This window comes from Dysidea avara, chromosome 10, assembly GCF_963678975.1.
Source record: "Dysidea avara chromosome 10, odDysAvar1.4, whole genome shotgun sequence".
In the NCBI taxonomy this organism is placed as follows: Eukaryota; Metazoa; Porifera; class Demospongiae; order Dictyoceratida; family Dysideidae; genus Dysidea; species Dysidea avara.
This window is the reverse complement of record NC_089281.1, coordinates 8450701-8476529: the sequence shown is the minus strand read 5'-3', so window position 1 is coordinate 8476529 and position 25829 is coordinate 8450701. Positions and strand designations below refer to the sequence as shown.

General features: G+C 38.6%; 3 protein-coding genes across 3 annotated transcripts; all 3 read left to right on the top strand.

Annotated features, from left to right (window-relative positions):
• Positions 1-258: 258 nt before the first annotated feature.
• On the top strand, positions 259-4823 carry LOC136268883 (uncharacterized). The gene is made up of 10 exons (XM_066064348.1): positions 259-375; positions 1576-1730; positions 1783-1969; positions 2929-3182; positions 3233-3364; positions 3414-3534; positions 3794-3948; positions 3998-4184; positions 4257-4593; positions 4662-4823. The coding sequence occupies exons 1-10, from the start codon at positions 302-304 to the stop codon at positions 4821-4823; spliced, it is 1764 nt and encodes a 587-aa protein (XP_065920420.1). The 5' UTR covers positions 259-301.
• Positions 4824-4896: 73 nt separating this feature from the next.
• On the top strand, positions 4897-7772 carry LOC136268880 (uncharacterized). Its single transcript, XM_066064345.1, has 5 exons — positions 4897-5812; positions 6017-6136; positions 6305-6424; positions 6485-7648; positions 7696-7772. The coding sequence occupies exons 1-5, from the start codon at positions 4897-4899 to the stop codon at positions 7770-7772; spliced, it is 2397 nt and encodes a 798-aa protein (XP_065920417.1).
• A 32-nt stretch (positions 7773-7804) lies between these two features.
• Positions 7805-14496, top strand: LOC136236486 (adhesion G protein-coupled receptor L3-like). The gene is made up of 21 exons (XM_066026643.1): positions 7805-8530; positions 8579-8668; positions 8718-8845; positions 8934-9074; positions 9139-9210; positions 9264-9366; positions 9416-9544; positions 9605-9689; positions 9749-9901; positions 9961-10096; positions 10145-10251; positions 10306-10405; positions 10461-10617; positions 10856-10937; positions 10983-11049; positions 11099-11187; positions 11262-11403; positions 11457-11498; positions 11550-11597; positions 11645-11725; positions 14180-14496. Exons 1-21 carry the CDS (start codon positions 7819-7821, stop codon positions 14327-14329), a joined length of 2814 nt encoding a protein of 937 aa, XP_065882715.1. The 5' UTR covers positions 7805-7818; the 3' UTR covers positions 14330-14496.
• Positions 14497-25829: the final 11333 nt, after the last annotated feature.

The following is a 25829-nucleotide window of genomic DNA, read 5'->3' as shown; positions in this document are numbered from 1 at the left end:
ATTTAGGTAGAAGTTGTATATGTACTCTCTGCTATCTTGCATATACATCTGCATGCACAGACTGCACTTTTCTGAGAATTTTAGCAATTCCAGATCATATCTGGCACCTGATATAATTGCACAAGATATATGTATAAGGCTTCATTTTGCACGTGTTGGAAGAGCTCTTGTTACCATTACTGCTTGTTACATCAACATTAAAGGTATATCTACAGCTATATACCACATGAATCCGTTATTGTTACAGTAGTAGCTAAAGTGTTGTTAGTTGGGTTATAGCTATTTCATTGCTCATCACTGAATGATGACTATCTTTGTACAGTTTGTAGTGATAACGGTGACGTTTCTGTTTGCAATAAAATTCAGCTGTGGTTGGTGAGTGCTGATATATAGCTCACCGCTGCTATACGTATAGCTAGCTATATAGACCTATACTATACTGATGATAACTATATTCGACGAGCTATAGTTAGCTATATGCAGCATAGTTTCAATGTCACATCACAGTGCAGTAGCTTAGAAAGTTTAACTTGATATAGCTATACGTATAAGCATGCATGCATGCATGGTAGATGCGGTTGTAACTAGACTATAGATGACTGATCTATATATCTGGAATCAAGATTTGCAGAAATGCACTGGCTGTGGCCACGACCTACCTCTCTGCATACGTTCGAGAAGCATTTATGCACCCGGGCCACTGCAAGCATATCACGACATGGCTACTGGAGTAACTTGACTGAACTTGATACCCGTAAGTTTTAGTATTCGTCTGTACTCTGTAAGCGGTGCGATATTCTCGCGAAGCTGCATTCCAAAGGGTGGATGACAGTGAATTAAACAATGCATGAAGGTGAGGGACTTCACAGCTGAACTATATAGCTATGTAGTATTGTGCCAATGTATGTTCAGTTCCTGTGGGGTGATGATGCATCATTGAACCTATAATCTGCAGCCTCTAAGTGATAAAACTTTTCAACATAGAACTGCTCAGCAATATTCAGGATGGATACATTTCTACTAGTATATGAATGAGTTTGGGGTGATCATATGAAAAATGTTATACAGACACATCTCGAGTCTCGAATAAATGAAACACAGTCTTCACAAGACTATTACAGAAAAAGTGCCTCTGTGGACTAGAAACCTGGTTTTCTACTTATAGTTTAGTTTGTCTTCCGTGCACATGTTGCTGCTAATATGTGTATTCTGTTTCCCATGCAGACTCACACAGCTATCTGCATGTACACATGCACGTGCATGGAGTACTGAGGTACTATGCATGAGGCACACAATCAGACACTTGCTATAGTGACCTTCAGCTATTTGTAAAAAGTATGCCATGATCAGTGTCGCCAGAGTAATTATATTAGCACCATATATGCATGTATATGAGTTATCCGGCCAGTGATCAGGCCTTTACTAGTATTTTATTAATCAAAGTAAACTATATCGTAACAGTAACTTGAAATGACTGGTATAGCTAAGCTGTCATGAACAAGAGCATGCATATTGCATAGCTACATACAATTGTGTGAGTATCTGACTGATATACATACATATTTTAATATGCAGTGAAGTAATTGATGTTGAGTTTACTATTGGCTTCCTGGATGATGATGATACTAACTGTAATGGAAACATCAACACATATCCACCAGTGTCACTGTATTGTAGACAACATAAAGATGATGAATGGATAATGAAGTGGAATACAAGTGCTATATCTAGTGAGTAGTCACAACAGCTGTTACTACAACAATTTATGCTATTTATTTACAGGCTCACATCAAAGGGTAAAGTTGTCATTAGCAACATCACCCAGCCCTCCTCATTTTAAACTGAGATGGACACAAGAAGCCACATCAACTACTCCCACATTATTCATTGGTGACATTGTGTTAAAAGGATCAGGAAAGCGGGGAAACAGTTGTAAACTAGATCAAATCATAGATTTTAGTGATGATGGGTAAGTATTGTAAAGGACGACTGACATATATGTAGCTCCTGGAGGAGACTGAGTGTGGCACTCAACTAGACATTGCATGGGTTGCCTGCAGTTTGAATCCTGAGGTAGGAGGGATGTTTTTCCTTTCTTTGGCCCTTTTTCTGTTTCACCTTATTGTCAACTAAAAAAACCATTTAAAGTGTCCAGTTTCTATTAGGTTAGGTTGGGTTATACTAAGGCTGCAGCACATGTTGTTGTCAGATCTTCAGTGCTGGTCGCTGTAAAGGTTTAATAAATGCGTGTAGCATATATACCAGCATTTTATTGTATCATATCAAGTGACAGCAATCATGCAAACTGTAGTATGTAGCAGAGTTTGTGTACATTTCAGCAGCCAACAATCTGCGCTCATTAAGTTGTTAGCTATCTGGCTTGTTTTAGTGAGGGTCAGAGACAATTATAATTTTTTTCAAATCCCAGTGAAAATGTCAGGCAACCTAAAGCATTACCTGACACTGATATGCTGTTGTATTACACAATTCATCATAATAGGGAAATCCTTACAATACACTGACAGAATAGAGTGACTCAACCTAAAATAATAATACAATCATTGTTGTCAAATTGTTTTGTTATTATTGACAATGCTTCACTATAAAAAAAACTCTACAACTTTCTTCTATTTTGATCTGACATTTTGTCAGGCAGGTTCCATTATGGTCGGCCATGAATGATATTTGCCTGACAAATGGCCTATGTCAGGCAGTAATAATTGACTCTGGTGAGGGTGTATGTTATTTATTTGACATCTTATGGTATATCACATGATATACATTTCTTCTTTATGAACATTTCTCTCTAGCCATGTAATGTACATTGGTGCATTGTGGTTTGATACCACATGCAGTGGTAAAATAGATCTGTAGTATTATATTATAAATGTATTTTCATAACAAAATTTTGTGTTATTGTTTCCACAGTCTAAACTATGTGCAGTGTTCCTCAGGAACTGTTGCTACATATGATTGTAGTGGTAACAATGAAGTTGGTTTAGTGTTTGATGGAATAAACAGAGAACTGAGAACATGTAATTTCAACTTAGCTAGTGGAAAATGTTTTGGTCAAGATGACATTTGTACTGTAAGCTATGAACCACCTACAACAACTTCAACTGGTCAATCATATACCATCACATCAACTTCTGTGAACAGTGTGCTGACATCATCAAATTCTGGTAAAAAAAACTGACTTGCTATACTCTTATAACATTTATATGTTCAACAGCAATGTCCAGTATTACAACATCTACAACAGTATTGACTTCCACTGTGGTTACATCTGTCATAACTTCAGTTGGTCAGTCATCTTTCAACACATCGATTTCTTCTCTGAACATTATGTCAACGTCTCATTCTGGTATAGATGAAATGTGAAATAAGATTGTTTAGACATTCCTTTATTGCAGTTTTACCAACAACATCCAGTGTGGCAGCATCCATTTCAACAGTATCAACTTCCAGTATAGCTACTATCCACTCACATAGCACAGGAGTGATACCACTTCCCACGTCTAATGGAAATCTATGGTATGCATGTATTAAACATCAATACATATATACTTCAACTAGAAATAAAGGCCTAACTAGCTCTTTGATCTCTTCAATTTATAAATATCCCATGCATTCCTTGTTAATGATGTTATTTTGTAATCTTACCACAGTTTGAAGTTCATTGATTATAGCATTTTATTGAATTGAAATGATCAATTAATTGTCTCTCATAGCACTGTGATTATAATCTATGTAAAGTGGTATTATTTTATACATAATTTTGATGTACATACAGTGAAGTGATTGATGTTGAGTTTACTATTGGCTTCCTGGATGCTGATGATACTGGCTGTAATGGAAACATCAACACATATCCACCAGTATCATTGTATTATAGACAACATAAAGATGATGAATGGATAATGAAGTGGAATACAAGTGCTATACCTAGTGAGTAGTCCCAGCTGTTGCTACAACAATGTATATTATCTATTTACAGGCTTACATCAAAGGGTGAAGTTGTCATTAGCAACATCACCTAACCCTCCTCATTTTAAACTGAGATGGACACAAACAGCTACATCAACTACTCCCACATTATTCATTAGTGACATTGTGTTAAAAGGATCAGGAAAGCGGGGAAACAGTTGTAAACTAGATCAAATTATAGATTTTAGTGACAATGGGTAAGAACTGCATACTATACAAATTACATACCTGCACATATTACTGATGGCATATGCTGTTTCTTTCTACAGACTGGATTATGTGCAGTGTTCCTCAGGGACTGTTGCTACATATGATTGTAGCGGTAACAATGAAGTTGGTTTAGTGTTTGATGGAATAAATCGAGAGCTGAGAACGTGTAACTTCAACTTAGCTAGTGGAAAATGTTTTGGCCAAGATGACATTTGTACAATAAGCTATGAACTACCTACACCTACCACAATAACTTTATTTGGTCTATCTTCTAGCATGCCATCATCAGCACCATCTTCCAGCATTCTATTATCAACCAGTACAGCACCCTATTCTGGTATGCCATCATCAACCAGTACAGTTTCATCTTCTGGTATGCCATCATCAACCAGTACAGTACCATCTTCTGGTATGCCATCATCAACCAGTACAGCACTATCTTCTGGTATGCCATCATTAACCAGTGCAGTACCATCTTCTGGTATGCCATCATCAACCAGTACAGTATCATCTTCTGGTATGCCATCATCAACCAGTACAGTATCATCTTCTGGTATGCCATCATCAACCAGTACAGTACCATCTTCTGGTATGCCATCATCAACCAGTACAGTATCATCTTCTGATATGCCATCATCAACCAGTACAGTACCATCTTCTGGTATGCCATCATCAACCAGTACAGCACCCTCTTCTGGAATGCCATCATCAACCAGTGCAGTACAATCTTCTGGTATGCCATCATCAACCAGTACAGTATCATCTTCTGGTATGCCATCATCAACCAGTACAGTATCACCTTCTGGTATGCCATCATCAACCAGTACAGTACCATCTTCTGATATGCCATCATCAACCAGTACAGTACCATCTTCTGGTATGCCATCATCAACCAGTACAGTATCATCTTCTGGTATGCCATCATCAACCAGTACAGTATCATCTTCTGGTATGCCATCATCAACCAGTACAGTATCACCTTCTGGTATGCCATCATCAACCAGTACAGTACCATCTACTGGTATGCCATCATCAACCAGTACAGTACCATCTACTGGTATGCCATCATCAACCAGTACAGTACCATCTTCTGGTATGCCATCATCAACCAGTACAGTACCATCTTCTGGCCATGGCAAGCCATCGTCTGGTAAGCCATCATCCGGTATGTCATTAACTTCTGGTATGCCATCGTCGACCAGTCTAGTATCATCTTTTGGTATTCCATCATCAACCAGTACAGTATCAGCTTATAGTATGTCACCGTCAACCAGTACAGTACCATCTTCTGGTATGCCATTGTCGACCAATGCAGTGCCATCTTCTGGTATGCCATCATCAACCAGTACAGTGTCATCTTCTGGTATGCCATCATCAACCAGTACAGTATCAGCTTATAGTATGTCATCGTCAACCAGTACAGTACCATCTTCTGGTATGCCATCATTAACCAGTACAGTACCATCTACTGGTATGCCATCATCAACCAGTACAGTACCATCTTCTGGTATGCCATCATCAACCAGTACAGTATCATCTACTGGTATGCCATCATCAACCAGTACAGTATCATCTTCTGGTATGCCATCATCAACCAGTACAGTACCATCTACTGGTATGCCATCATCAACCAGTACAGTACCATCTACTGGTATGCCATCATCAACCAGTACAGTACCATCTACTGGTATGCCATCATCAACCAGTACAGTACCATCTACTGGTATGCCATCATCAACCAGTACAGTACCATCTTCTGGTATGCCATCATCAACCAGTACAGTACCATCTACTGGTATGCCATCATCAACCAGTACAGTACCATCTACTGGTATGCCATCATCAACCAGTACAGTACCATCTACTGGTATACCATCATCAACCAGTACAGTACCATCTACTGGTATGCCATCATCAACCAGTACAGTACCATCTTCTGGTATGCCATCATCAACCAGTACAGTACCATCTACTGGTATGCCATCATCAACCAGTACAGTACCATCTACTGGTATGCCATCATCAACCAGTACAGTACCATCTACTGGTATGCCATCATCAACCAGTACAGTACCATCTTCTGGTATGCCATCATCAACCAGTACAGTACCATCTTCTGGTATGCCATCATCAACCAGTACAGTATCATCTACTGGTATGCCATCATCAACCAGTACAGTACCATCTTCTGGTATGCCATCATCAACCAGTACAGTATCATCTTCTGGTATGCCATCATCAACCAGTACAGTACCATCTTCTGGTATGCCATCATCAACCAGTACAGTACCATCTACTGGTATGCCATCATCAACCAGTACAGTACCATCTACTGGTATACCATCATCAACCAGTACAGTGCCATCTACTGGTATGCCATCATCAACCAGTACAGTACCATCTTCTGGTATGCCATCATCAACCAGTACAGTACCATCTTCTGGCCATGGCAAGCCATCGTCTGGTAAGCCATCATCCGGTATGTCATTAACTTCTGGTATGCCATCGTCGACCAGTCTAGTATCATCTTTTGGTATTCCATCATCAACCAGTACAGTATCAGCTTATAGTATGTCATCGTCAACCAGTACAGTACCATCTTCTGGTATGCCATTGTCGACCAGTGCAGTGCCATCTTCTGGTATGCCATCATCAACCAGTACAGTATCATCTTCTGATATGCCATCATCAACCAGTACAGTATCATCTTCTGGTATGCCATCATCAACCAGTACAGTACCATCTACTGGTATGCCATCATCAACCAGTACAGTACCATCTACTGGTATACCATCATCAACCAGTACAGTACCATCTACTGGTATGCCATCATCAACCAGTACAGTACCATCTTCTGGTATGCCATCATCAACCAGTACAGTACCATCTTCTGGCCATGGCAAGCCATCGTCTGGTAAGCCATCATCCGGTATGTCATTAACTTCTGGTATGCCATCGTCGACCAGTCTAGTATCATCTTTTGGTATTTCATCATCAACCAGTACAGTATCAGCTTATAGTATGTCATCGTCAACCAGTACAGTACCATCTTCTGGTATGCCATTGTCGACCAGTGCAGTGCCATCTTCTGGTATGCCATCATCAACCAGTACAGTGTCATCTTCTGGTATGCCATCATCAACCAGTACAGTATCAGCTTATAGTATGTCATCGTCAACCAGTACAGTACCATCTTCTGGTATGCCATTGTCGACCAGTGCAGTGCCATCTTTTGGTATTCCATCATCAACCAGTACAGTATCATCTTCTGGTATGTCATCGTCAACCAGTACAGTACCATCTTCTGGTATGCCATTGTCGACCAGTGCAGTGCCATCTTCTGGTATGCCATCATCAACCAGTACAGTATCATCTTCTGATATGCCATCATCAACCAGTACAGTACCATCTTCTGGTATGCCATCATCAACCAGTACAGTACCATCTTCTGGTATGCCATCATCAACCAGTACAGTACCATCTTCTGGCCATGGTAAGCCATCATCAACCAGTACAGTACCATCTTCTGGTATGCCATTGTCAACCAGTACAGTACCATCTTCTGGCCATGGTAAGCCATCATCTGGTATGCCATCATCCAATATGTCATTATCTTCTGGTATGCCATTGTCGACCAGTACAGTATCATATTTTGGTATTCCATCATCAACTAATACAGTCCCATCTTCTGGCCATGGTAAGCCATCGTCTGGTAAGCCATCATCCGGTATGTCTGGTATGCCATCATCAACCAGTACAGTACCATCTTCTGGCCATGGTAAGCCATCATCAACCAGTACAGTACCATCTTCTGGTATGCCATTGTCAACCAGTACAGTACCATCTTCTGGCCATGGTAAGCCATCATCTGGTATGCCATCATCCAATATGTCATTATCTTCTGGTATGCCATTGTCGACCAGTACAGTATCATATTTTGGTATTCCATCATCAACTAATACAGTCCCATCTTCTGGTCATGGTAAGCCATCGTCTGGTAAGCCATCATCCGGTATGTCTGGTATGCCATCACCAACCAGTACAGTACCATCTTCTAGTATGCCATCATCAACCAGTATAGTATCATCTTCTGGTATGCCATTGTCAACTAGTACGGTACCATCTTCTGACCATGGTAACCCATCTTATGGTAATCTATCATCTGGTATGTCACTGTCTCCATCATCATCCAGCACAGTATCATCTTCAAGCATGTCACCTTCACCATCAGCTAGTTCAACATCAAGAAAGGTGTCAACTGATATTACTAGTGCAGGTCTATTGACTAACACAGTATTGTTCAGCACTAGCATCACTCCAACCTCAACCCCAGGTACGTATCACTATCTCCCACTATATGATAACACACTTGTTTCTGTAGAATACTGTCTAGAAGAAGTTACAAATTACACTACAAGACCTGCACAACTTCTCAATGCAACTAGAATCTTATACTGCATTAAAGACAAAGGTAAGGTGTTGTAATATAATCATAGTTTAGCAGTGCAGTATTCTTGTAGTATTTGTTACTCAAATGTGTGAAAAGTTTGATGATGATGGAGAAGCAAAATGGTATCCAGATTTTAATTCCTCATGCAATGACGATGGACTTCCAGTTTCAGAAGATCTGTACATAGTAGTTACAACTGTAAGAAGCTAATTATATTATATGTATACACAATTACGTATGTGTTAACGTGTTTATTAATGATTTAAAACATTGCTATTGTTTGTAGATACAAAATGAAACTGAGCTTGATGCAATCAGAAACTACACTGATAAACCGGGAATAGAAGTTTTAGGTGGTGATCCAGTTGTAATTGTAGATGTATTAAACAACAATTCAAGGATACTTTGTACAAAAGAATACATTGAGGTATTGCCGCATATTTTGACGTTGCTATTATATGTTAAATGTTCAATATGCATTTTGTTCACAGAATTTTATTATTGTAATTGATAATTTGATGGATCCTCAGTTCTTAAATGTGATTAAAACACAACTCAGAGAAGTAAGGTTTACAAGTTGCAGAGAACTGGTAAACACCTGTATGTTCATGTTCAGCATGCACAAGAATACTTCATAAGTACTCTGTTTGTTTCAACGGATGACTTTATTCTCAACTGCTATAACCCAAAATATCCACCTCCACCAATCTCAAACACTGGTTAGTTACTTCAGTTGCACTGTTAAGACTGATTCATTCATAATAACAGGACTTAGTGCAGTTGATATTGAAGATCCAGGCAATGTTGATAAATTGGATTTATCAACCGGTAGTTATGGTTCATTCAAGCCTCCACAAAGGATGATTGCCATGGCACAAGAGACAGGAATAAAAAAATGTAAGTACTTTTTAAAGGAATATATTTAGGATCCATGCAAGTTGCATGTGTTGGTTGCAGTCCGAGTTGCTTCATACTCTTTTGAAAACCTTGAGCAACTACTGGTAAAGCCAATACACAATAACCATACAGTAAACACTTTCAAGTAAGACATTGCTAGTAAAGCATGGTCCCATATTGTAATCATGTACATTTTGTGTACAGTAACTTTCAGTTAATATCTCCGGTGAATTCCAAAGTTGTCAACTGTGCAACCAAAATGTGTAAAGAAGCAATGCATGAAGGTGTAGAGATTGTAATCAATCACCACAAATTGACAACAGGATCAACCATGTGTGTGTTTTACAATTTCAGCATGTAAGTGACCACAGGTACCACATGATGGTTAGTTGAATAAGTACACATTTTTTTTACAGAACGGAAGAATATGAGCCATTCTGGTCTACAGATGGTTGCACTGTAAAAAGAAGCAGTCCAGAACAAACTGTGTGTACATGTACTCATTTAACACACTTTGCCATCTTAGCAGATATTAGACAATTCATCACGCAGGTAATTATACAAACAATTTATTCTTGTGTATAGTGATATTGTTACCAGGCTAACACTGGTGTAGACCGATGCAGCCAACCAATTGCTGTGTATGCATGCATTGCATTTTTACTTCTATCGCTTGTATTGGTTATTGGATTTCTTGTAGTATACAGGTATACCCATGTTTCCTGTGTCAGTATACAGTATAAATTAAAATGCAATTATAGATCACTGTGGAGCCTTGCAAGTTTTGTTCACATAAATCTCTGTGCTACGCTATTCATAGCACACCTGTTACTTGTTCTTATTTGCATAATTTCAGACAAGGTATAGACACAACGACAACAACCATATGTGTTGTATTTAATACTAATCGTCACAGGCTGGCTGTGCTACAGTAGCCATACTACTACACTACTTCTTCCTCACTTCGTTCATGTGGATGCTAATGGAGGGATTGGTGCTGTATATTATACTAGTGAAAGTGTACGCAAAAGTCAACTGGAAACTTTATACTGGTTTTACACTACTGTGTTATGGTAAGACTTGCATAAATCATACATTACACATAAATTCACAAAACTACATAAACATAACATATAAATAGCTATCATGTACAAATTGAAAGTGAATTTGTAAGCTTCTATTTGGGCCACAGTATGTGCCGTGCTAACCAGACTAGTCCCCTAAACATATCATTGTCTGTCCATCCAATAAATTTTAAAGTAGGTAACAGTTACAGAGCACAAAATAAACTATTGACATGTACACATACAGGTGGTCCATTCATGTACATGATATTTTGTATTCCTCTGGGACTGGGAAAAGAAGATGAATGGAGTTATGGAAATGATGAGATGTAAGCCCCTCTCTGTATACTTTCCTTGTACATATACATACATAGTTGCTGGTTGACATATGGAGATGGCTTCATTTTGACCTTCATTGCTCCTGTTCTGCTTATTGTAATAGTGAGTTGTGTTTATATACTAATTCTGCTGTACTATGAAATATCTACAGGTAACAATTTTACATGTGATGTACTTGTTTGTTATGCGGAAAAAATTTGAACAGAATTACAAGATTGATATTAACAGTTTACAGACCATGTAAGTTCTTCCTCTAGTGATACATATAATGTAATTAAATATTATATTGTAAAATGTTTATGTAAATTATTTAGCTCTTACTGCTTCAAACGATGGTTGCAAGGTGTCATTGTGTTGACATTTACAATGACTACAACATGGGCGGTAGCACTGATCTACTATTACAAGCAATCTGTACCGATGGCATATGTGTTTGGAATCACTCTTGTTATTGAAGTACGTATGATTATTAGGTATTTCTATGATATTACAACACTACACTTCATTAGGGCATCATAATATTCCTACTCTTAACCATCTACTTCAGGAAGGTTAGCTAGTTAGAGATCATATAATTATACACACTTACAAATTGTGTGCAGATGTACATACTGTGGAGTAATCTTATCTCCAAGAAACAAAGTTATGAAGTTAGTAAAAAATCACCATATACCATATTAAATATGCTGCACGCTAGGATAAAGATGTTCCAGAAGATTTTGCAATTGAAAATGGAGATAACATTAGTGAATGGTCAGAAGAAATGCAAACCATAAGTGTAAGTGTGTGTGTGTGTGTGTGTGTGTGTGTGTGTGTGCGCATTGAAATGACCAAAGCATCAGCCTGGTTCTAGGTTCAATACCTGATTATGCCAACTTGTTGTTGTTGTTGTTTCCTTAAGCAAGAAACTTTACTAACATTGCTCCAGTCTACCCAGCTGTACAATCGGACCTGGTGGCCTGGTGTCAGTTGGGGGAAGCAGCCCACCCAGCTGTAGCACCAATGGGTACCTAGTATTAACTGAGGAGCGAGTTCCCAACCATCATAGTCTCCCTTAGTGGAGTTGGTATGTGGCCTTTCCCCATGAGACCTGGACAATCTTCCTGCAGGTGCTAGTCTGCACCAGGAGGACTTGCCTGCCCAATAGTCGTGGTTCACTGGGTGGCAATAGCTGTAGCTTTACTTTGCTTTTGTGAGTAGTGCATGTGATGTATACAGTGTCTTGAGAAAGCAGTATGTACAGCAGCAACAGCAGCAGCAGCAGCAGCAGCAGCAGCAGCAGCAGCAGCAGCAGCAGCAGCAGCAGCAGCAGCAGCAGCAGCAGCAGCAGCAGCAGCAGCAGCAGCAGCAGCAGCAGCAGCAGCAGCAGCAGCAGCAGCAGCAGCAGCAGCAGCAGCAGCAGCAGCAGCAGCAGCAGCAGCAGCAGCAGCAGCAGCAGCAGCAGCAGCAGCAGCAGCAGCAGCAGCAGCAGCAAATTGCTTTTGGTTGGAACATTGATTTTTAAAACCATAATTAAGGTTCTAGGCTCAGGTCCTATACAATAAATCACAGTTGATGTAATTGTTGGTAAGAACTTCTGTCTACCCAGCTGTTCAGTAAATGAAGAACTGGTGAAGCAAATGCTAACTGTATTTGTCTTTGCATAATTGATGAGGTTCAAGTGGGACTTAGGGCAAACACCTTTATATGATACAGGGTTACTATCCCTGTACTGCCTGCACTGATTCTTAAGTAGTGTATAGGCTTTTGTTTGTATGTGTGTGTGTGTGTGCGTGTGTGCATGCGTACATGTGTGTGTGAGGCAGCATAGCCAAGTGGCTAGAGCATTGGCCTGGTAATCAAAAGGTTTCAGGTTCAATGCCCAATTTGGTGTCGTTGCTGTTTCCTTGAGCAAGAAACGTTACTCACATTTAGGCACCAGCCTATTATGCTGGCATAATTTTGCACATAATAGGTACCTGAAAGCATCAAGCATAATGCTAGCATAATAGGCAGAATAATTGTCATACTGTAAGCAAAAATGCATGCCACAGAAAAAGGTTGACTTACAATAATAGAACAGTTGATGCCACTGATATGACATTAAGTAGTTATCTGACACCACTGTTATTATAGGTTACAACGTAGCCAAATTCTTAATGCTCAGCAAGTATTTTATACATTTAACCAGTTGTTAATAAGCCAAAGTTTATCATTATCCATAGAAAGTAACAAAACATTGAAACTGTGGCAAAAATTTTGAGCATAATTATGAGCATAATATATAGGCAAAAATTTTGAGCACTGCAGCATAGCATAATAGGCAAAATTAAAAGCATAATAGGCTGGTGCCTACTCACATTGCTCCAGTCTACCCAACTGTATATTGGGTACCTGGTGACCAGATGTCATCTGGGGAAGCAGCCCACCCAACTAATGTCCAAGTGTCCTTGTCTTGCTTTGCGGTGTTGGGGTGGTTGTGGAACTTTGGGTTCCGCTACTTCTCTCCGTGAGACCTGGGCAGTCTTCCTGTGGGTTACTAGCCCTGGCCCAGGAGGATTTTCCTGCACAAGGCTCATGCACCTGAGTGGTGCACAGGCATCCCAGTGCTGGTTTTCTGGGCAACAATGGCTGTGTTTCACATGGCTGTCATAGGCTTTACTTTGCTTTGTGTGTCTGTATGTGAAGCACAGCCTGGTAATTGAAAGGTTCCAGGTTTGATGCCCAGTTATATCCAGTTGTTGTTGTTTCCTTGAGCAAGAAAATTTTCTCACATTGCACTGTCAACGAGGACCTGGTGACTTGGTGTCAACTGGGGAAGCATTTCTTAAGTAACGTACAGGTGCATGTCCCAGTACTGATTCACTGGAAAGGTGTGACCATGCTAGCTGTAGCCAAAGGCTTTGCTTTTGTTGTGTGTGTGTGTGTGTTATGCGTGTGTGTGTGTGTGTGTGTGTGTGTGTGTGTGTGTGAGTGTGTGTGTGTGTGTGTGTGTGTGTGTGTGTGTGTGTGTGTGTGTGTGTGTGTGTGTGTGTGTGTGTGTGTGTGTGTGTGTGTGTGTGTGTGTGTGTGTGTGTGTGTGTGTGTGTGTGTGTGTGTGTGTGTGTGTGTGTGTGTGTGTGAGTGTGTGTGTGTGTGTGTGTGTGTGTGTGTGTGTGTGTGTGTGTGTGTGTGTGTGTGTGTGTGTGTGTGTGTGTGTGTGTGTGTGTGTGTACAGGAAGTGACATACTTGAAAGTTCATTATTTTATGTAGTACTCTCCTACATCTGATAAAGATTTTCAGTTTGAAGCATCAGAAAGTTTTCAAGAAAAGTGCTACACTCTTAAAGAAGGATTTATATACAGCCATTATGAGGTGGATATTGATTTGATCACTAAACCTGCTACATCTTCCAAACATTAACATTACCACCATGCCTTTTTATTCAGTCAAAATACAGCAAGCATTTATACTGTATAGCTAACATGAATATGTATATGGTTATTGAACAAGTGTAAACCATCATGCACACACATACTCTAATTACAATGAACATCAATTGTTTTTATAGAATTGTTTAATTTATATCTCATGAAACATGTGTACTGTTTTGAAGGTTTTCAGTTGTAGCTATCAACTTATATACTTATATATAAGAGTGCTTCACCACTGCACACATGCTGCATGCACACAGGTGAATCAAACTTTCACACATAGATGGATGTAGGATACACTGTTAGAAAGGCTAAGGAGGCAAGAAGTTTTAGTGTTTATTCTACTAAGAGGATAAGAATAGAACTCTAGTACACGAGTTATAATATATATTTAACATAACTTTTGTTTGGTATAACTGGATGAATGAATCTAGGTGGATATCTTCTGAGAAACTTTTTAAACTTAGACCTCCTAAGTTTGAATTTGGAACATTTGAATAGCTATTTAGCTAACAAAGTGTATGCTTTGCAAACATATATATATATATATTAGTTAGCCTATCTGAGGTAAAACCTGTTTAATGGTAAAGTGCACTAAGCAAAAATCATCAATTCAAATTGTGACTGTTCTATTATAGTAGTGACTTCTCTATTAGAGTATCTCAATTTTAGCACAAAAATTCAAACTTATTTGCCTCACTTTCTTCACAGTGTACAGTTATAACTGTTGTCTTCCATTTACCATTTGGCTTCTGTAAATTACTTCTGAATACTGTGTAAATGTATGATTTCTGTTTCTGGTGTTAATATAGTCCTGTGAGTCCAAGGGGGCAAGAAAGGGCCAGGGGGCAAAGCTCCCTCTTAGAGATTTGCCTATGCTTTCACATTACACATTTTGTCACTGACACATTCACTCACCCTATCTAGCTGGCCATATGAGTTTGAGGGGTGAAGGTTTTGTGATTTTTGTGGATTGGCAAACACTCACAAAAATTTTCCCCCTCGAAAAAATCTCACTATATGGCATTGCTTTTAGCCAGAACACATGCATTACATGTACTGATCATGTCTGCATGAACATTGCTTTATGTGTATAATCACACACATTAAATAGTCAATATCAAACTGCACATAGTACCCAGCATAACATGATGCAACATGTGCTATGTATGTGTTATAGCTGCATATCACCTCTCATCTGCAATGCACATACAGGAGCCAGCACATCTTTACCTGCTTATACCATGTGCTGTATAAACATCATAAATGGATATATAATATTTCTTGCATATCCTCAGAAATCACTATGATGTTTCAAACACCAGCATTTTAACATGTATATACAATTCTAAGAAAAAGTGCATGTCCATTACACAATTGCAAAATCACTTCATAGTGAGCAGAAATGAGAAATGTATTCCCTCTTCTTATCCATGCCATAACAGCCTTATTATAGCTATCACATGTTACACATATGTAAATAGGTACCTATAATCATGTATGTACATAGATAAAGCTCAATATAAATATTTCTACTTTTTACAAGTCATTACTTAGTTATAAAGATCATACCAATATCAATTTAAAAGTAAAACTTTTTCAATACACTATGTATACTGTGGCATAGTTATATAGTAAGGCTAAAGCACACAATCTAAGGAGCTGATGTGAATTGCAGTTATCTCTGCATGCTGAAAGCCCTGCATGACTTGCATGGCATTTACAACAAAGTTGACTATTATCTGCCACTGTGTATGCATACAATTACTAGTAATAGTTTATTATAGGGTATGTAACTTCATTCAATCAGTAATTTAAAGCAAATATTTCACCATTTAGCAGTATATGCATGTACAATCTTTGTGCAGGTTCATTCAATAAATGTATGTTATGTCTGTTGGACTTAACTACGTATGTATATAGTTACACAATTATTGTTTTAATTGCAATGCAGCGAGTTAGTTCTTTACTGAGAAACTACATAGGAATTGTGTACAAATAGAGAATGTGCTGAATATCAAAAAAAAATAGCTATATATATTCATGCAAAAGTAATGCTATGTACGTAGATTTAAAATTCTCACTGACATCTGTAATTTTGCTATGCAGTTATATGGCTGTATATAATCACGCTTACTGGTTTGTCTGATCTACCATGTACATGACAAGATGTGAGAATGTCACATATGTAAGGATACACCTACAGGCATGCAACAGAGTGACTATTTTAATGACAAGCATTTCAGTTAACAGTATCAGAAGCATAATTATGAGGTTTCAAATTTGCAGAATGATCAAGCTGCATGTTTATCAATCACCCACTTTACCCAGTAGGGGAAGTGAAAAGTACAAAGTGTCATATACTGTCCTTCACACTTGGTTGAGTACACCATGTATACACCTAACTATAATGCACAGTAATGCAATCTTCTCCAGTTACCAAACACAATTTTATTAATACTGATATCACATGTCATGGGGTGGTGTAAAGTGGCTAGTAATAGTATTAGTGACTATACTTGGCCATTAAAACCAAAGGGTATACACTCTAAAACCTGCCCAGGATGCATGACTGTGCATGTGGTAGACAGAATTTCTGATTGCAATGGGATTTGGGCCTTTGGGTTTACTTTGCTGGTATATCGCATAAAAACAGAAAGATCACATATAGTCAATGTCGTCATCTGTGAATTTTATTTACAAACTTTGCCCTACTCTCTTTTATTTAACACTAATACCATATAGTAATCTTCCCACAGTGTTATTGTAACATTATACCAATACACTAGAAATATCTGTTTACTGCCACCTGACTCTAGTAAAACGTTAATTCTTATTGACTTTCACACAACATCATACTGTATAAATGTGTTCCATTAAGTTAATCTTCTGTAAGAAATTACTGGCTTGTATATAAGATGTTTGTGTCAAAGGCTTAATTTACAACATGAAGAAGCCAACATGTTGCATTTGTTGTTTATCTGATGTACATACCTAAATATTCACTGTACATGTTTTTTTGTTAGTTTAAACTCTTGAGATCAATACTGCCTGGCTTCGTGGTAAAAGATATTAACCACTTGTATATTGCACCACCTACGTTGCACCACCTACATTGCACCACCTACAAGTGTGTGTGTGTGTGTGTGTGTGTGTATGTGTGTGTGTGTGTGTGTGTGTGTGTGTGTGTGTATGTGTGTGTGTGTATGTGTGTGTGTGTGTGTGTGTGTGTGTGTGTGTGCGTGTGTGTGTGTGTGTGCGCGTGCGTGCGTGCGTGCGTGCATGTCTACGGTAGTCTACCTATAGTGATGATGCAATGAATGCTGTACAAATTAAGAACTTATGTTTTGTATAGCATTAGGCATCTGACTCCCAGCTTCATAGGCTTTCCTTAACCTCCTTGCAGGTATTATAATGCATATAGTATGTAGTACCAAGAGTTCATAATATTTGTATGGGGAAGAGTGGAGTACATTCAGCAAACACCGACACTGCTGCAAGTATCACCTCAGGTTTCTCTTAGAAGAAAGAATTGATCTTATCAACACCAATCATCGCCTATCAAAAGTTTTTTGTGATCAGTAGAACCAGGCTAGAGGTGTATAGGTATGATCAAAAGTGAACTTGCAGCAGTGTTTGTACAGGCCATATTGGCAGTTAGACACTTTCCCCATACAAATGTTATGAACTCTTGGTATATAGCTCATGTATTTGGTTAACTGTATGCAAAATATACCTACAAAGTGCAGCCTAAAATTATGTCCAATTCAGCAGTTCTAATTGTGCACCATTGGCAAATGTACATACTTTAACTATGTACAAGGCACACAATAATGACATATTCAGGGGTAATAATTTGTTAAGTTAGGACATCCCCTGCATGGTGTCTAGTAGAATCCTTTGAGTGCTCTAGTTGTGACTTCACAGGTAAAAGTATGCATGTATTTTATTCTCTTCATTGTATATCAGGCTTGTTGTAATTGTAATTGTAATTAATTACTAATCATTAGCAATTTTCAAGTAATTGTAATTGTAATTGCTCACTGAGCATAAAAGTAATGGTAATTGTAATTGTAATTAGCTGTTCAGTCAATAATCATTATGTAATTAAATGTAAGGAATCAAAGTTATGCTATATAAAAGTACTACTCCATAACTTGACTAGTGACTATGTACACAATCCCATGTGTATAACATGTGGCCCATGTAGCTGCAGTAAATTATTGAAATTATAGGCATAATTATATTTGTTGACCACATAGTTTAAATTTTATATACAGTATGGGATACCCATGGGGTGCATAATGTTCAATAGCAGAGAAAGAATTTAAACATATCTAGATGACACAAAGTTTACAAAGGATGAAAGCCCTTTAAAATTTTGGAAGATAAAAGCAAATAAATACCCCATTTTAAGTACAATAGCAAAGAATAGCTGGGAGTTCCAGCAACATTAATTTTGTACCATTTGAATATATATTCAGCCATAGTGGCAATGTTCTCAGACCAAATAGATGTAGACCATTACCAAAAAAGTTTGAACAGTTAACATACCTTAAGATTAATGCTGGAGAATTGTAAGTTATTGTTGTACCCCGATGCACAGTAGTAATTGAAAAGTAATTGTAATTATTAATCATTATTTTACAAACTGAAGTAATTGTAATCATTAGATTGGCTTCAAAAAGTAATTGTAATTGTACTGATTACTTTCGGTGGGTAATTACAACAAGCCTGAATGTATATGCACATGCAAATATGCAGTCAATGCTAGTTTATACTTACAATGATATTACAGTATGACTGACATTACACATGAGTTGCAGTTTGTAGGCAATGTGATTAATTGTTTATGGTATCACTATATATAGTTATGATGACATTGTGAACAGATCATATACATACATTCCATTCCTTAAGTGTGCAGTGATGAGTTTTCTTTGTGCCATACATGTCCTTGCCACTACATGCTTTGGAGTCATGCAGATTATGTTCAGGACTATCATGAGCACAACACACAAAGTTTGTGAAGTGGTTTGTTGAAAATTCATTAATGAGATAAAATTGTTATGATAAAACCAAAGATGTATTCCATGTTATTTTCTTGTCACATCTATACAACTGGACACTGTGTAATGGCCAGAATAAGTACATGAATCAAGAGGAGTATTTTAATTAGAATAAACCCATTAGCATGTTACCTTAAGAGCAGCCAAAAATTGGAAATGTTTCCCTATTTGTTATTCTAAAAAAACTGTCCACATTTTAATCTTTGAGTGTAGCCATAGTACCACTATCTATACTAGCAGAAAATTCAATAGCTGCTTTTGTGGGATGTAAGCTACAAAATTCAGTGAAATATGAGTTACTAAAGTCCTGCATGCATGGCAAAACCTGAGCAACTGCTATATCTACGTATATACCGGGTATGAAATGAATCACCCTTATAGATACAATATATTCCTCTCCTATAAATCTATGGGAATCAATATTACAGAGGTATGTATGAATCTATTAAACATTCTGTTTGTATGTATACACAGTATACGACACATATATAAAGGTGTGGGTGCATCTGATTCCATAACAATGTATAAACAAACAACTGGAGGTTTGTGTGCTAAGTGCTTTCTGTGTTGGCATACTGTGAAGAGAGATCCATACTGGTAGCAATTCATCCCAAGTGACCAAAGACATCTAAATTTTCTATTGTAACTATTCATAGAGCTGAAGAATTACGTACCTGACAAAAATCGGGTCTCAAATATAGCTACTCAAATCAAACAGCTAATATCAACACATACATTATTGGATACTAGCATTGGTGCAGCTACAGTAAATCCTTACAAGGGTTTTAAGGTTGTAAGTATTCTATATCACCTATTAATTAAATTTATAAGAACATCATATTTTAGTAGCTATAGACTTACTTGAGTTACATCCTACTATGTAGCAGTTGTGTATAGCTGCATGTGAATTACACAGTTATAGGTGCAAATATGTAGTTACTAGCTATAGACCTGCATTTCATGCAACATACACAGGTATGATTCACATGCGCGTGAGCACACGCACACACACACACACACACACACACACACATGCACACAGCAAATAAAATGAAGTCTGCAAAACACAGCTATTTCCTCCCAGCGAACCAGCACTGGGATGCTTGTGCACCACTCAGGCACTTAAGCTTTGTACAGGCAAATCCTCCTGTGGCAGGACTAGTAATCCACAGGAGGGCTGTCCATAACTGGACATTGAACCTGGAACCTTTTGATTACAGGCCAATGCTGTAAGAGAGTGAGTGTGTGTGCTCGCGTGCATGTGAATTATATCACACACACACACACACACACACACACACACACACACACACACACACACACACACACACACACACACACACACACACACACACACACACACACACACACACACACACACACACACACACACACACACACACACACACACACACACACACACACACACACACACACACACACACACACACACACACACTCACACGCACACGCACACGCACACAAAGCCTCTGGCAGCCATGCAAAGCATAGCTATTGTCGCCCAGTGAACCAGCACTGGGATGCCTGTGCACCACTCAAGCACTTGAGCCTTGTGCAGGCAAATCCCAGGGGCGGATCCAGAGTCTGGAAAGAGGGGGGGGCACCTTGCTGAAAAAAGTTGAAGACCAAAAAAAAAAAAAAAAAAAAAAGGTCACAACAATAACAGCTAGTTATCCTTTACCAAATATATTATATCACGTATGTTATGTAAAATAAAATCCTATTTATAGCTTCATAAGTAAGCTGCACTGCCTCATGAACATTGTGACTGCTTTATTAGAGTAATTGACTGCTCTATTAGAGTATCTCGATCTTGTATGCAATTTCTTGAAGGGGGGGCATTTGCCCCAAATGCCCCATCCTGGATCCGCCATTGAATCCTACTGGGGCAGGGCTAGTAACCCGCAGGAGGACTGTCCAGGTTTCATGGAGAGAGGTCACAGAACCTAAAGTTCCACAACAACCTCAACACCACTAAGTGAGACAAGAACAGTTGGACATTTGCTTCCCCAGTTTACACCAGGTACCCATTGATGTTACAGCTGGGTGAGCTGCTTCCCCAGTTGACACCAGGCCACCAGGTCTCCATTTAAACAGCTGGGTAGACTGGAGCAAATGTGAGTAAAGTTTAACAACACCAAAGTGGCTCAACCAGTGCCGTGCTAACCAGACTAGTCCCCTAAACATATCATTGTCTGTCCATCTAATAAATTTTAAAGTAGGTAACAGTTACAGAGCACAAAATAAACTATTGACATGTACACATACAGGTGGTCCATTCATGTACATGATATTTTGTATTCCTCTGGGACTGGCAAAAGAAGATGAATGGAGTTATGGAAATGATGAGATGTAAGCCCCTCTCTGTATACTTTCCTTGTACATATACATACATAGTTGCTGGTTGACATATGGAGATGGCTTCATTTTGACCTTCATTGCTCCTGTTCTGCTTATTGTAATAGTGAGTGGTGTTTATATACTAATTCTGCTGTACTATGAAATATCTACAGGTAGCAATTTTATATGTGATGTACTTGTTTGTTATGCGGAAAAAATTTGAGCAGAATTACAAAATTGATATCAACAGTTTACAGACCATGTAAGTTCTTCCTCTAGTGATACATATAATGTAATTAAATATTATATTGTAAAATGTTTATGTAAATTATTTAGCTCTTACTGCTTCAAACGATGGTTGCAAGGTGTCATTGTGTTGACATTTACAATGACTACAACATGGGCGGTAGCACTGATCTACTATTACAAGCAATCTGCACCAATGGCATATGTGTTTGGAATCACTCTTGTTATTGAAGTACGTATGACTATTAGGTGTTTCTATGATATTACAACACTACACTTCATTAGGGCATCATAATATTCCTACTCTTAACCATCTACTTCAGGAAGGTTAGCTAGTTAGAGATCATATAATTGTACACACTTGCAAATTGTGTGCAAATGTACATACTGTGGAGTAATCTTATCTCCAAGAAAAAAAGTTACGAAGTTAGTAAAAAAATCACCATATACCATATTAAATATTCTGCACACTTAGGATAAAGATGTTCCAGAAGATTTTGCAATTGAAAATGGAGATAACATTAGTGAATGGTCAGAAGAAATGCAAACCATAAGTGTGTGTGTGTGTGTGTGTGTGTGTGTGTATGTGCATTGAAATGACCAAAGCATCAGCCTGGTTCCAGGTTCAATACCTGATTATGCCAACTTGCTGTTGTTGTTGTTTCCTTAAGCAAGAAACTTTACTAACATTGCTCCAGTCTACCCAGCTGTACAATCGGACCTGGTGGCCTGGTGTCAGTTGGGGGAAGCAACCCACCCAGCTATAGCACCAATGGGTATCTGGTGTTAACTGAGGAGTGAGTTCCCAACCATCATAGTCTCCCTTAGTGGCGTTGGTGTGTGGCCTTTCCCCATGAGACCTGGACAATCTTCCTGCAGGTGCTAGTCTGCACCAGGAGGACTTGTCTGCCCAATAGTCATGGTTTACTGGGTGGCAATAGCTGTAGCTTTACTCTGCTTTTGTGAGTAGTGCATGTGATGTATATAGTGTCTTGAGAAAGCAGTATGTACAGCAGCAGCAAATTGCTTTTGGTTGGAACATTGATTTTTAAAACCATAATTAAGGTTCTAGACTCAGGTCCTATGCACAGTTGATGTAATTGTTGGTAAGAATTTCTGTCTACCCAGCTGTTCAGTAAATGAAGAACTGGGGAAGCAAATGCTAACAGTATTTGTCTTTGCATAGTTGATGAGGTTCAAGTAGGACTTAGGGTAAACACCTTTATATGATACAGGGTTACTATCCCTATACTCCTGTACTGCCTGCACTGATTCTTAAGTAGTGTATGGGCTTTTGTTTGTGTGTGTCTGTGTGTCTGTCTGTATGCGTGTGAGGCAGCATAGCCAAGTGGCTAGAGCATTGGCCTGGTAATCAAAAGGTTTCAGGTTCAATGCCCAATTTGGTATTGTTGCTGTTTCCTTGAGCAAGAAATGTTCCAGTCTACCCAACTGTATATTGGAGACCCGGTGGCCTGATGTCATCTGGGGAAGCAGCCCACCCAACTAATGTCCAAGTGTCCTTGTCTTGCTTAGCAGTGTTTGGGTCGCTGTGGAACTTTGGGTTCCGCTACTTCTCTCCATGAGACCTGGACAGTCTTCCTGTGGGTTACTAGCCCTGCCCCAGGAGGATTTTCCTGCACAAGGCTCATGCACCTGAGTGCACCACAGGCATCCCAGTGCTGGTTTGCTGGGCAGCAATAGCTGTGTTTTGCATGGCTGTTATAGGCTTTACTTTGCTTTGTGTGTCTGTGTGTAAAGCACAGCCTGGTAATCGAAAGGTTCCAGGTTTGATGTCCAGTTATGCCCAGTTGTTGTTGTTTCTTTGAGGAAGAAAATTTTCTCACATTGCACTATTAATGAGGACCTGGTGACTTGGTGTCAACTGGGGAAGCAGCCAACCCAGCTGTAACATCAATGGGCAACAAATGCCTCACATAGTGGGCAGGTGGGACTTAAGGTGCTCACCCCTTCACATGGTACAGGGTTAACGTTACAAGTGCCTGCACTGGCTTACAGCACCTAAGTAATGTACAGGTGCATGTCCCAGTGCTGATTCACTGGTAAGGTGTGACGATGCTAGCTGTAACCAAAGGCTTTACTTTTGTTGTGTGTGTGTGTGTGTGTGCGTGTGCGTGCATGTGTGTGTGTGTGAGTGTGTGTGTGTGTGTGTGTGTGTGTGTGTGTGTGTGTGTGTGTGTGTGTGTGTGTGTGTGTGTGTATGTGTGTGTGTGTGTGTGTGTGTGTGTACAGGAAGTGACATACTTGAAAGTTCATTATTTTATGTAGTACTCTCCTACATCTGATAAAGATTTTCGGTTTGAAACATCAGAAAGTTTTCAAGAAAAGTGTTACACTCTTAAAGAAGGATTTGTATACAGCCATTATGAGGTGGATATTGATTTGATCACTGAACCTGCTACTTCTTCCAAACATTAACATTACCACCATGCCTTTTTATTCAGTCAAAATACAACAAGCATTTGTACCGTATAGCTAACATGAATATGTATATGGCTATTGAACAAGTGTAAACCATCATGCATACACATACTGTAATTACAATGAGCATCAATTGTATTTATAGAATTTGTTTATTATTATATGTATACATTATACTCATGAAACATGTGTATATACTGTTTTGAAGGTTTTCAGTTGTAGCTATCAAATTGAGTAAACTTATATACTTATATATAAGAGTACTTCACCACTGCACACATGCTGCATGCACACAGGTGAATCAAACTTTCATGCATATAGGTGGATCTAGGAGGTACTGTTAGGGGGCTGAGTGAGGGCAAGAAGTTTTAGTGTTTATTCCGCTAAGAGGATGAGAATAGAACTCTAGTACACAAGTTATATGTATTTGACACAATTTTGTCACGTATAACTGGATGAATGAAGGACACACACTTTCTAAGACTCCTAGATGGATATCTTCTGAAAAACTTTTTAAAATTAGATCTCCTAAGTATGAATTTGGGAACATTTGGATAGCTATTTAGCTAGCAAAGTATATGCTTTGCAAAGCATATATATATATATATGTGTGTATATTAGTTAGCTTATCTGAGCTAACATCTGTTTGATGGTAAAGTACACTAAGTTATAATATTTGCAAAAATCATCAATTTATGACATTATAATTATGACTGTTCTATTAGAGTAGTGACTGCTCTATTAGAGTATCTCAATTTTATCAAACTTATTTGCCTCACTTTCTTCACAGTGTACAGTTATAACTGTTGTCTTCCATTTGCCCATTGGCTTTCTGTAAGTTACTTCTGGTAAATGCATGATTTATGTTTCTAGTGTCAATATAGTCCTGTGAGTCCAAGGGGGCTAGGGGAAAAGCTCCCCCTTAGATCTGCCTAATGCGTTCACATTATACATTTTGTCACTGACACATTCACTTAAACATTTACTCACTCTATCTAGCTGGCTGTATGAGTTTGATGGGGAAACGTTTTGTGATTTTTGTGGATTGGCAACCACCCACAAAAATTTTCCCCCTTGATAAAATCCCACTATATGGTATTGCTTTTAGCCAGAACTAACACATGCATTACATGTACTGATCATGTGTGAGCATTGTTTTATGTGTATAATCACACACATTAAATAGTCAATATCAAATTGCACATAATACCCAGTATAACAAGATGCAACATGTGCTATGTATATGTAATGGCTGCATATCACCTCTCATCTGCAATGCCTATAATATACAGGAGCCAGCACATCTTTACCTGTTTATACCATGTACTGTATAAACATCAAATGGCTATATAATATTTCTTACATATCACTATA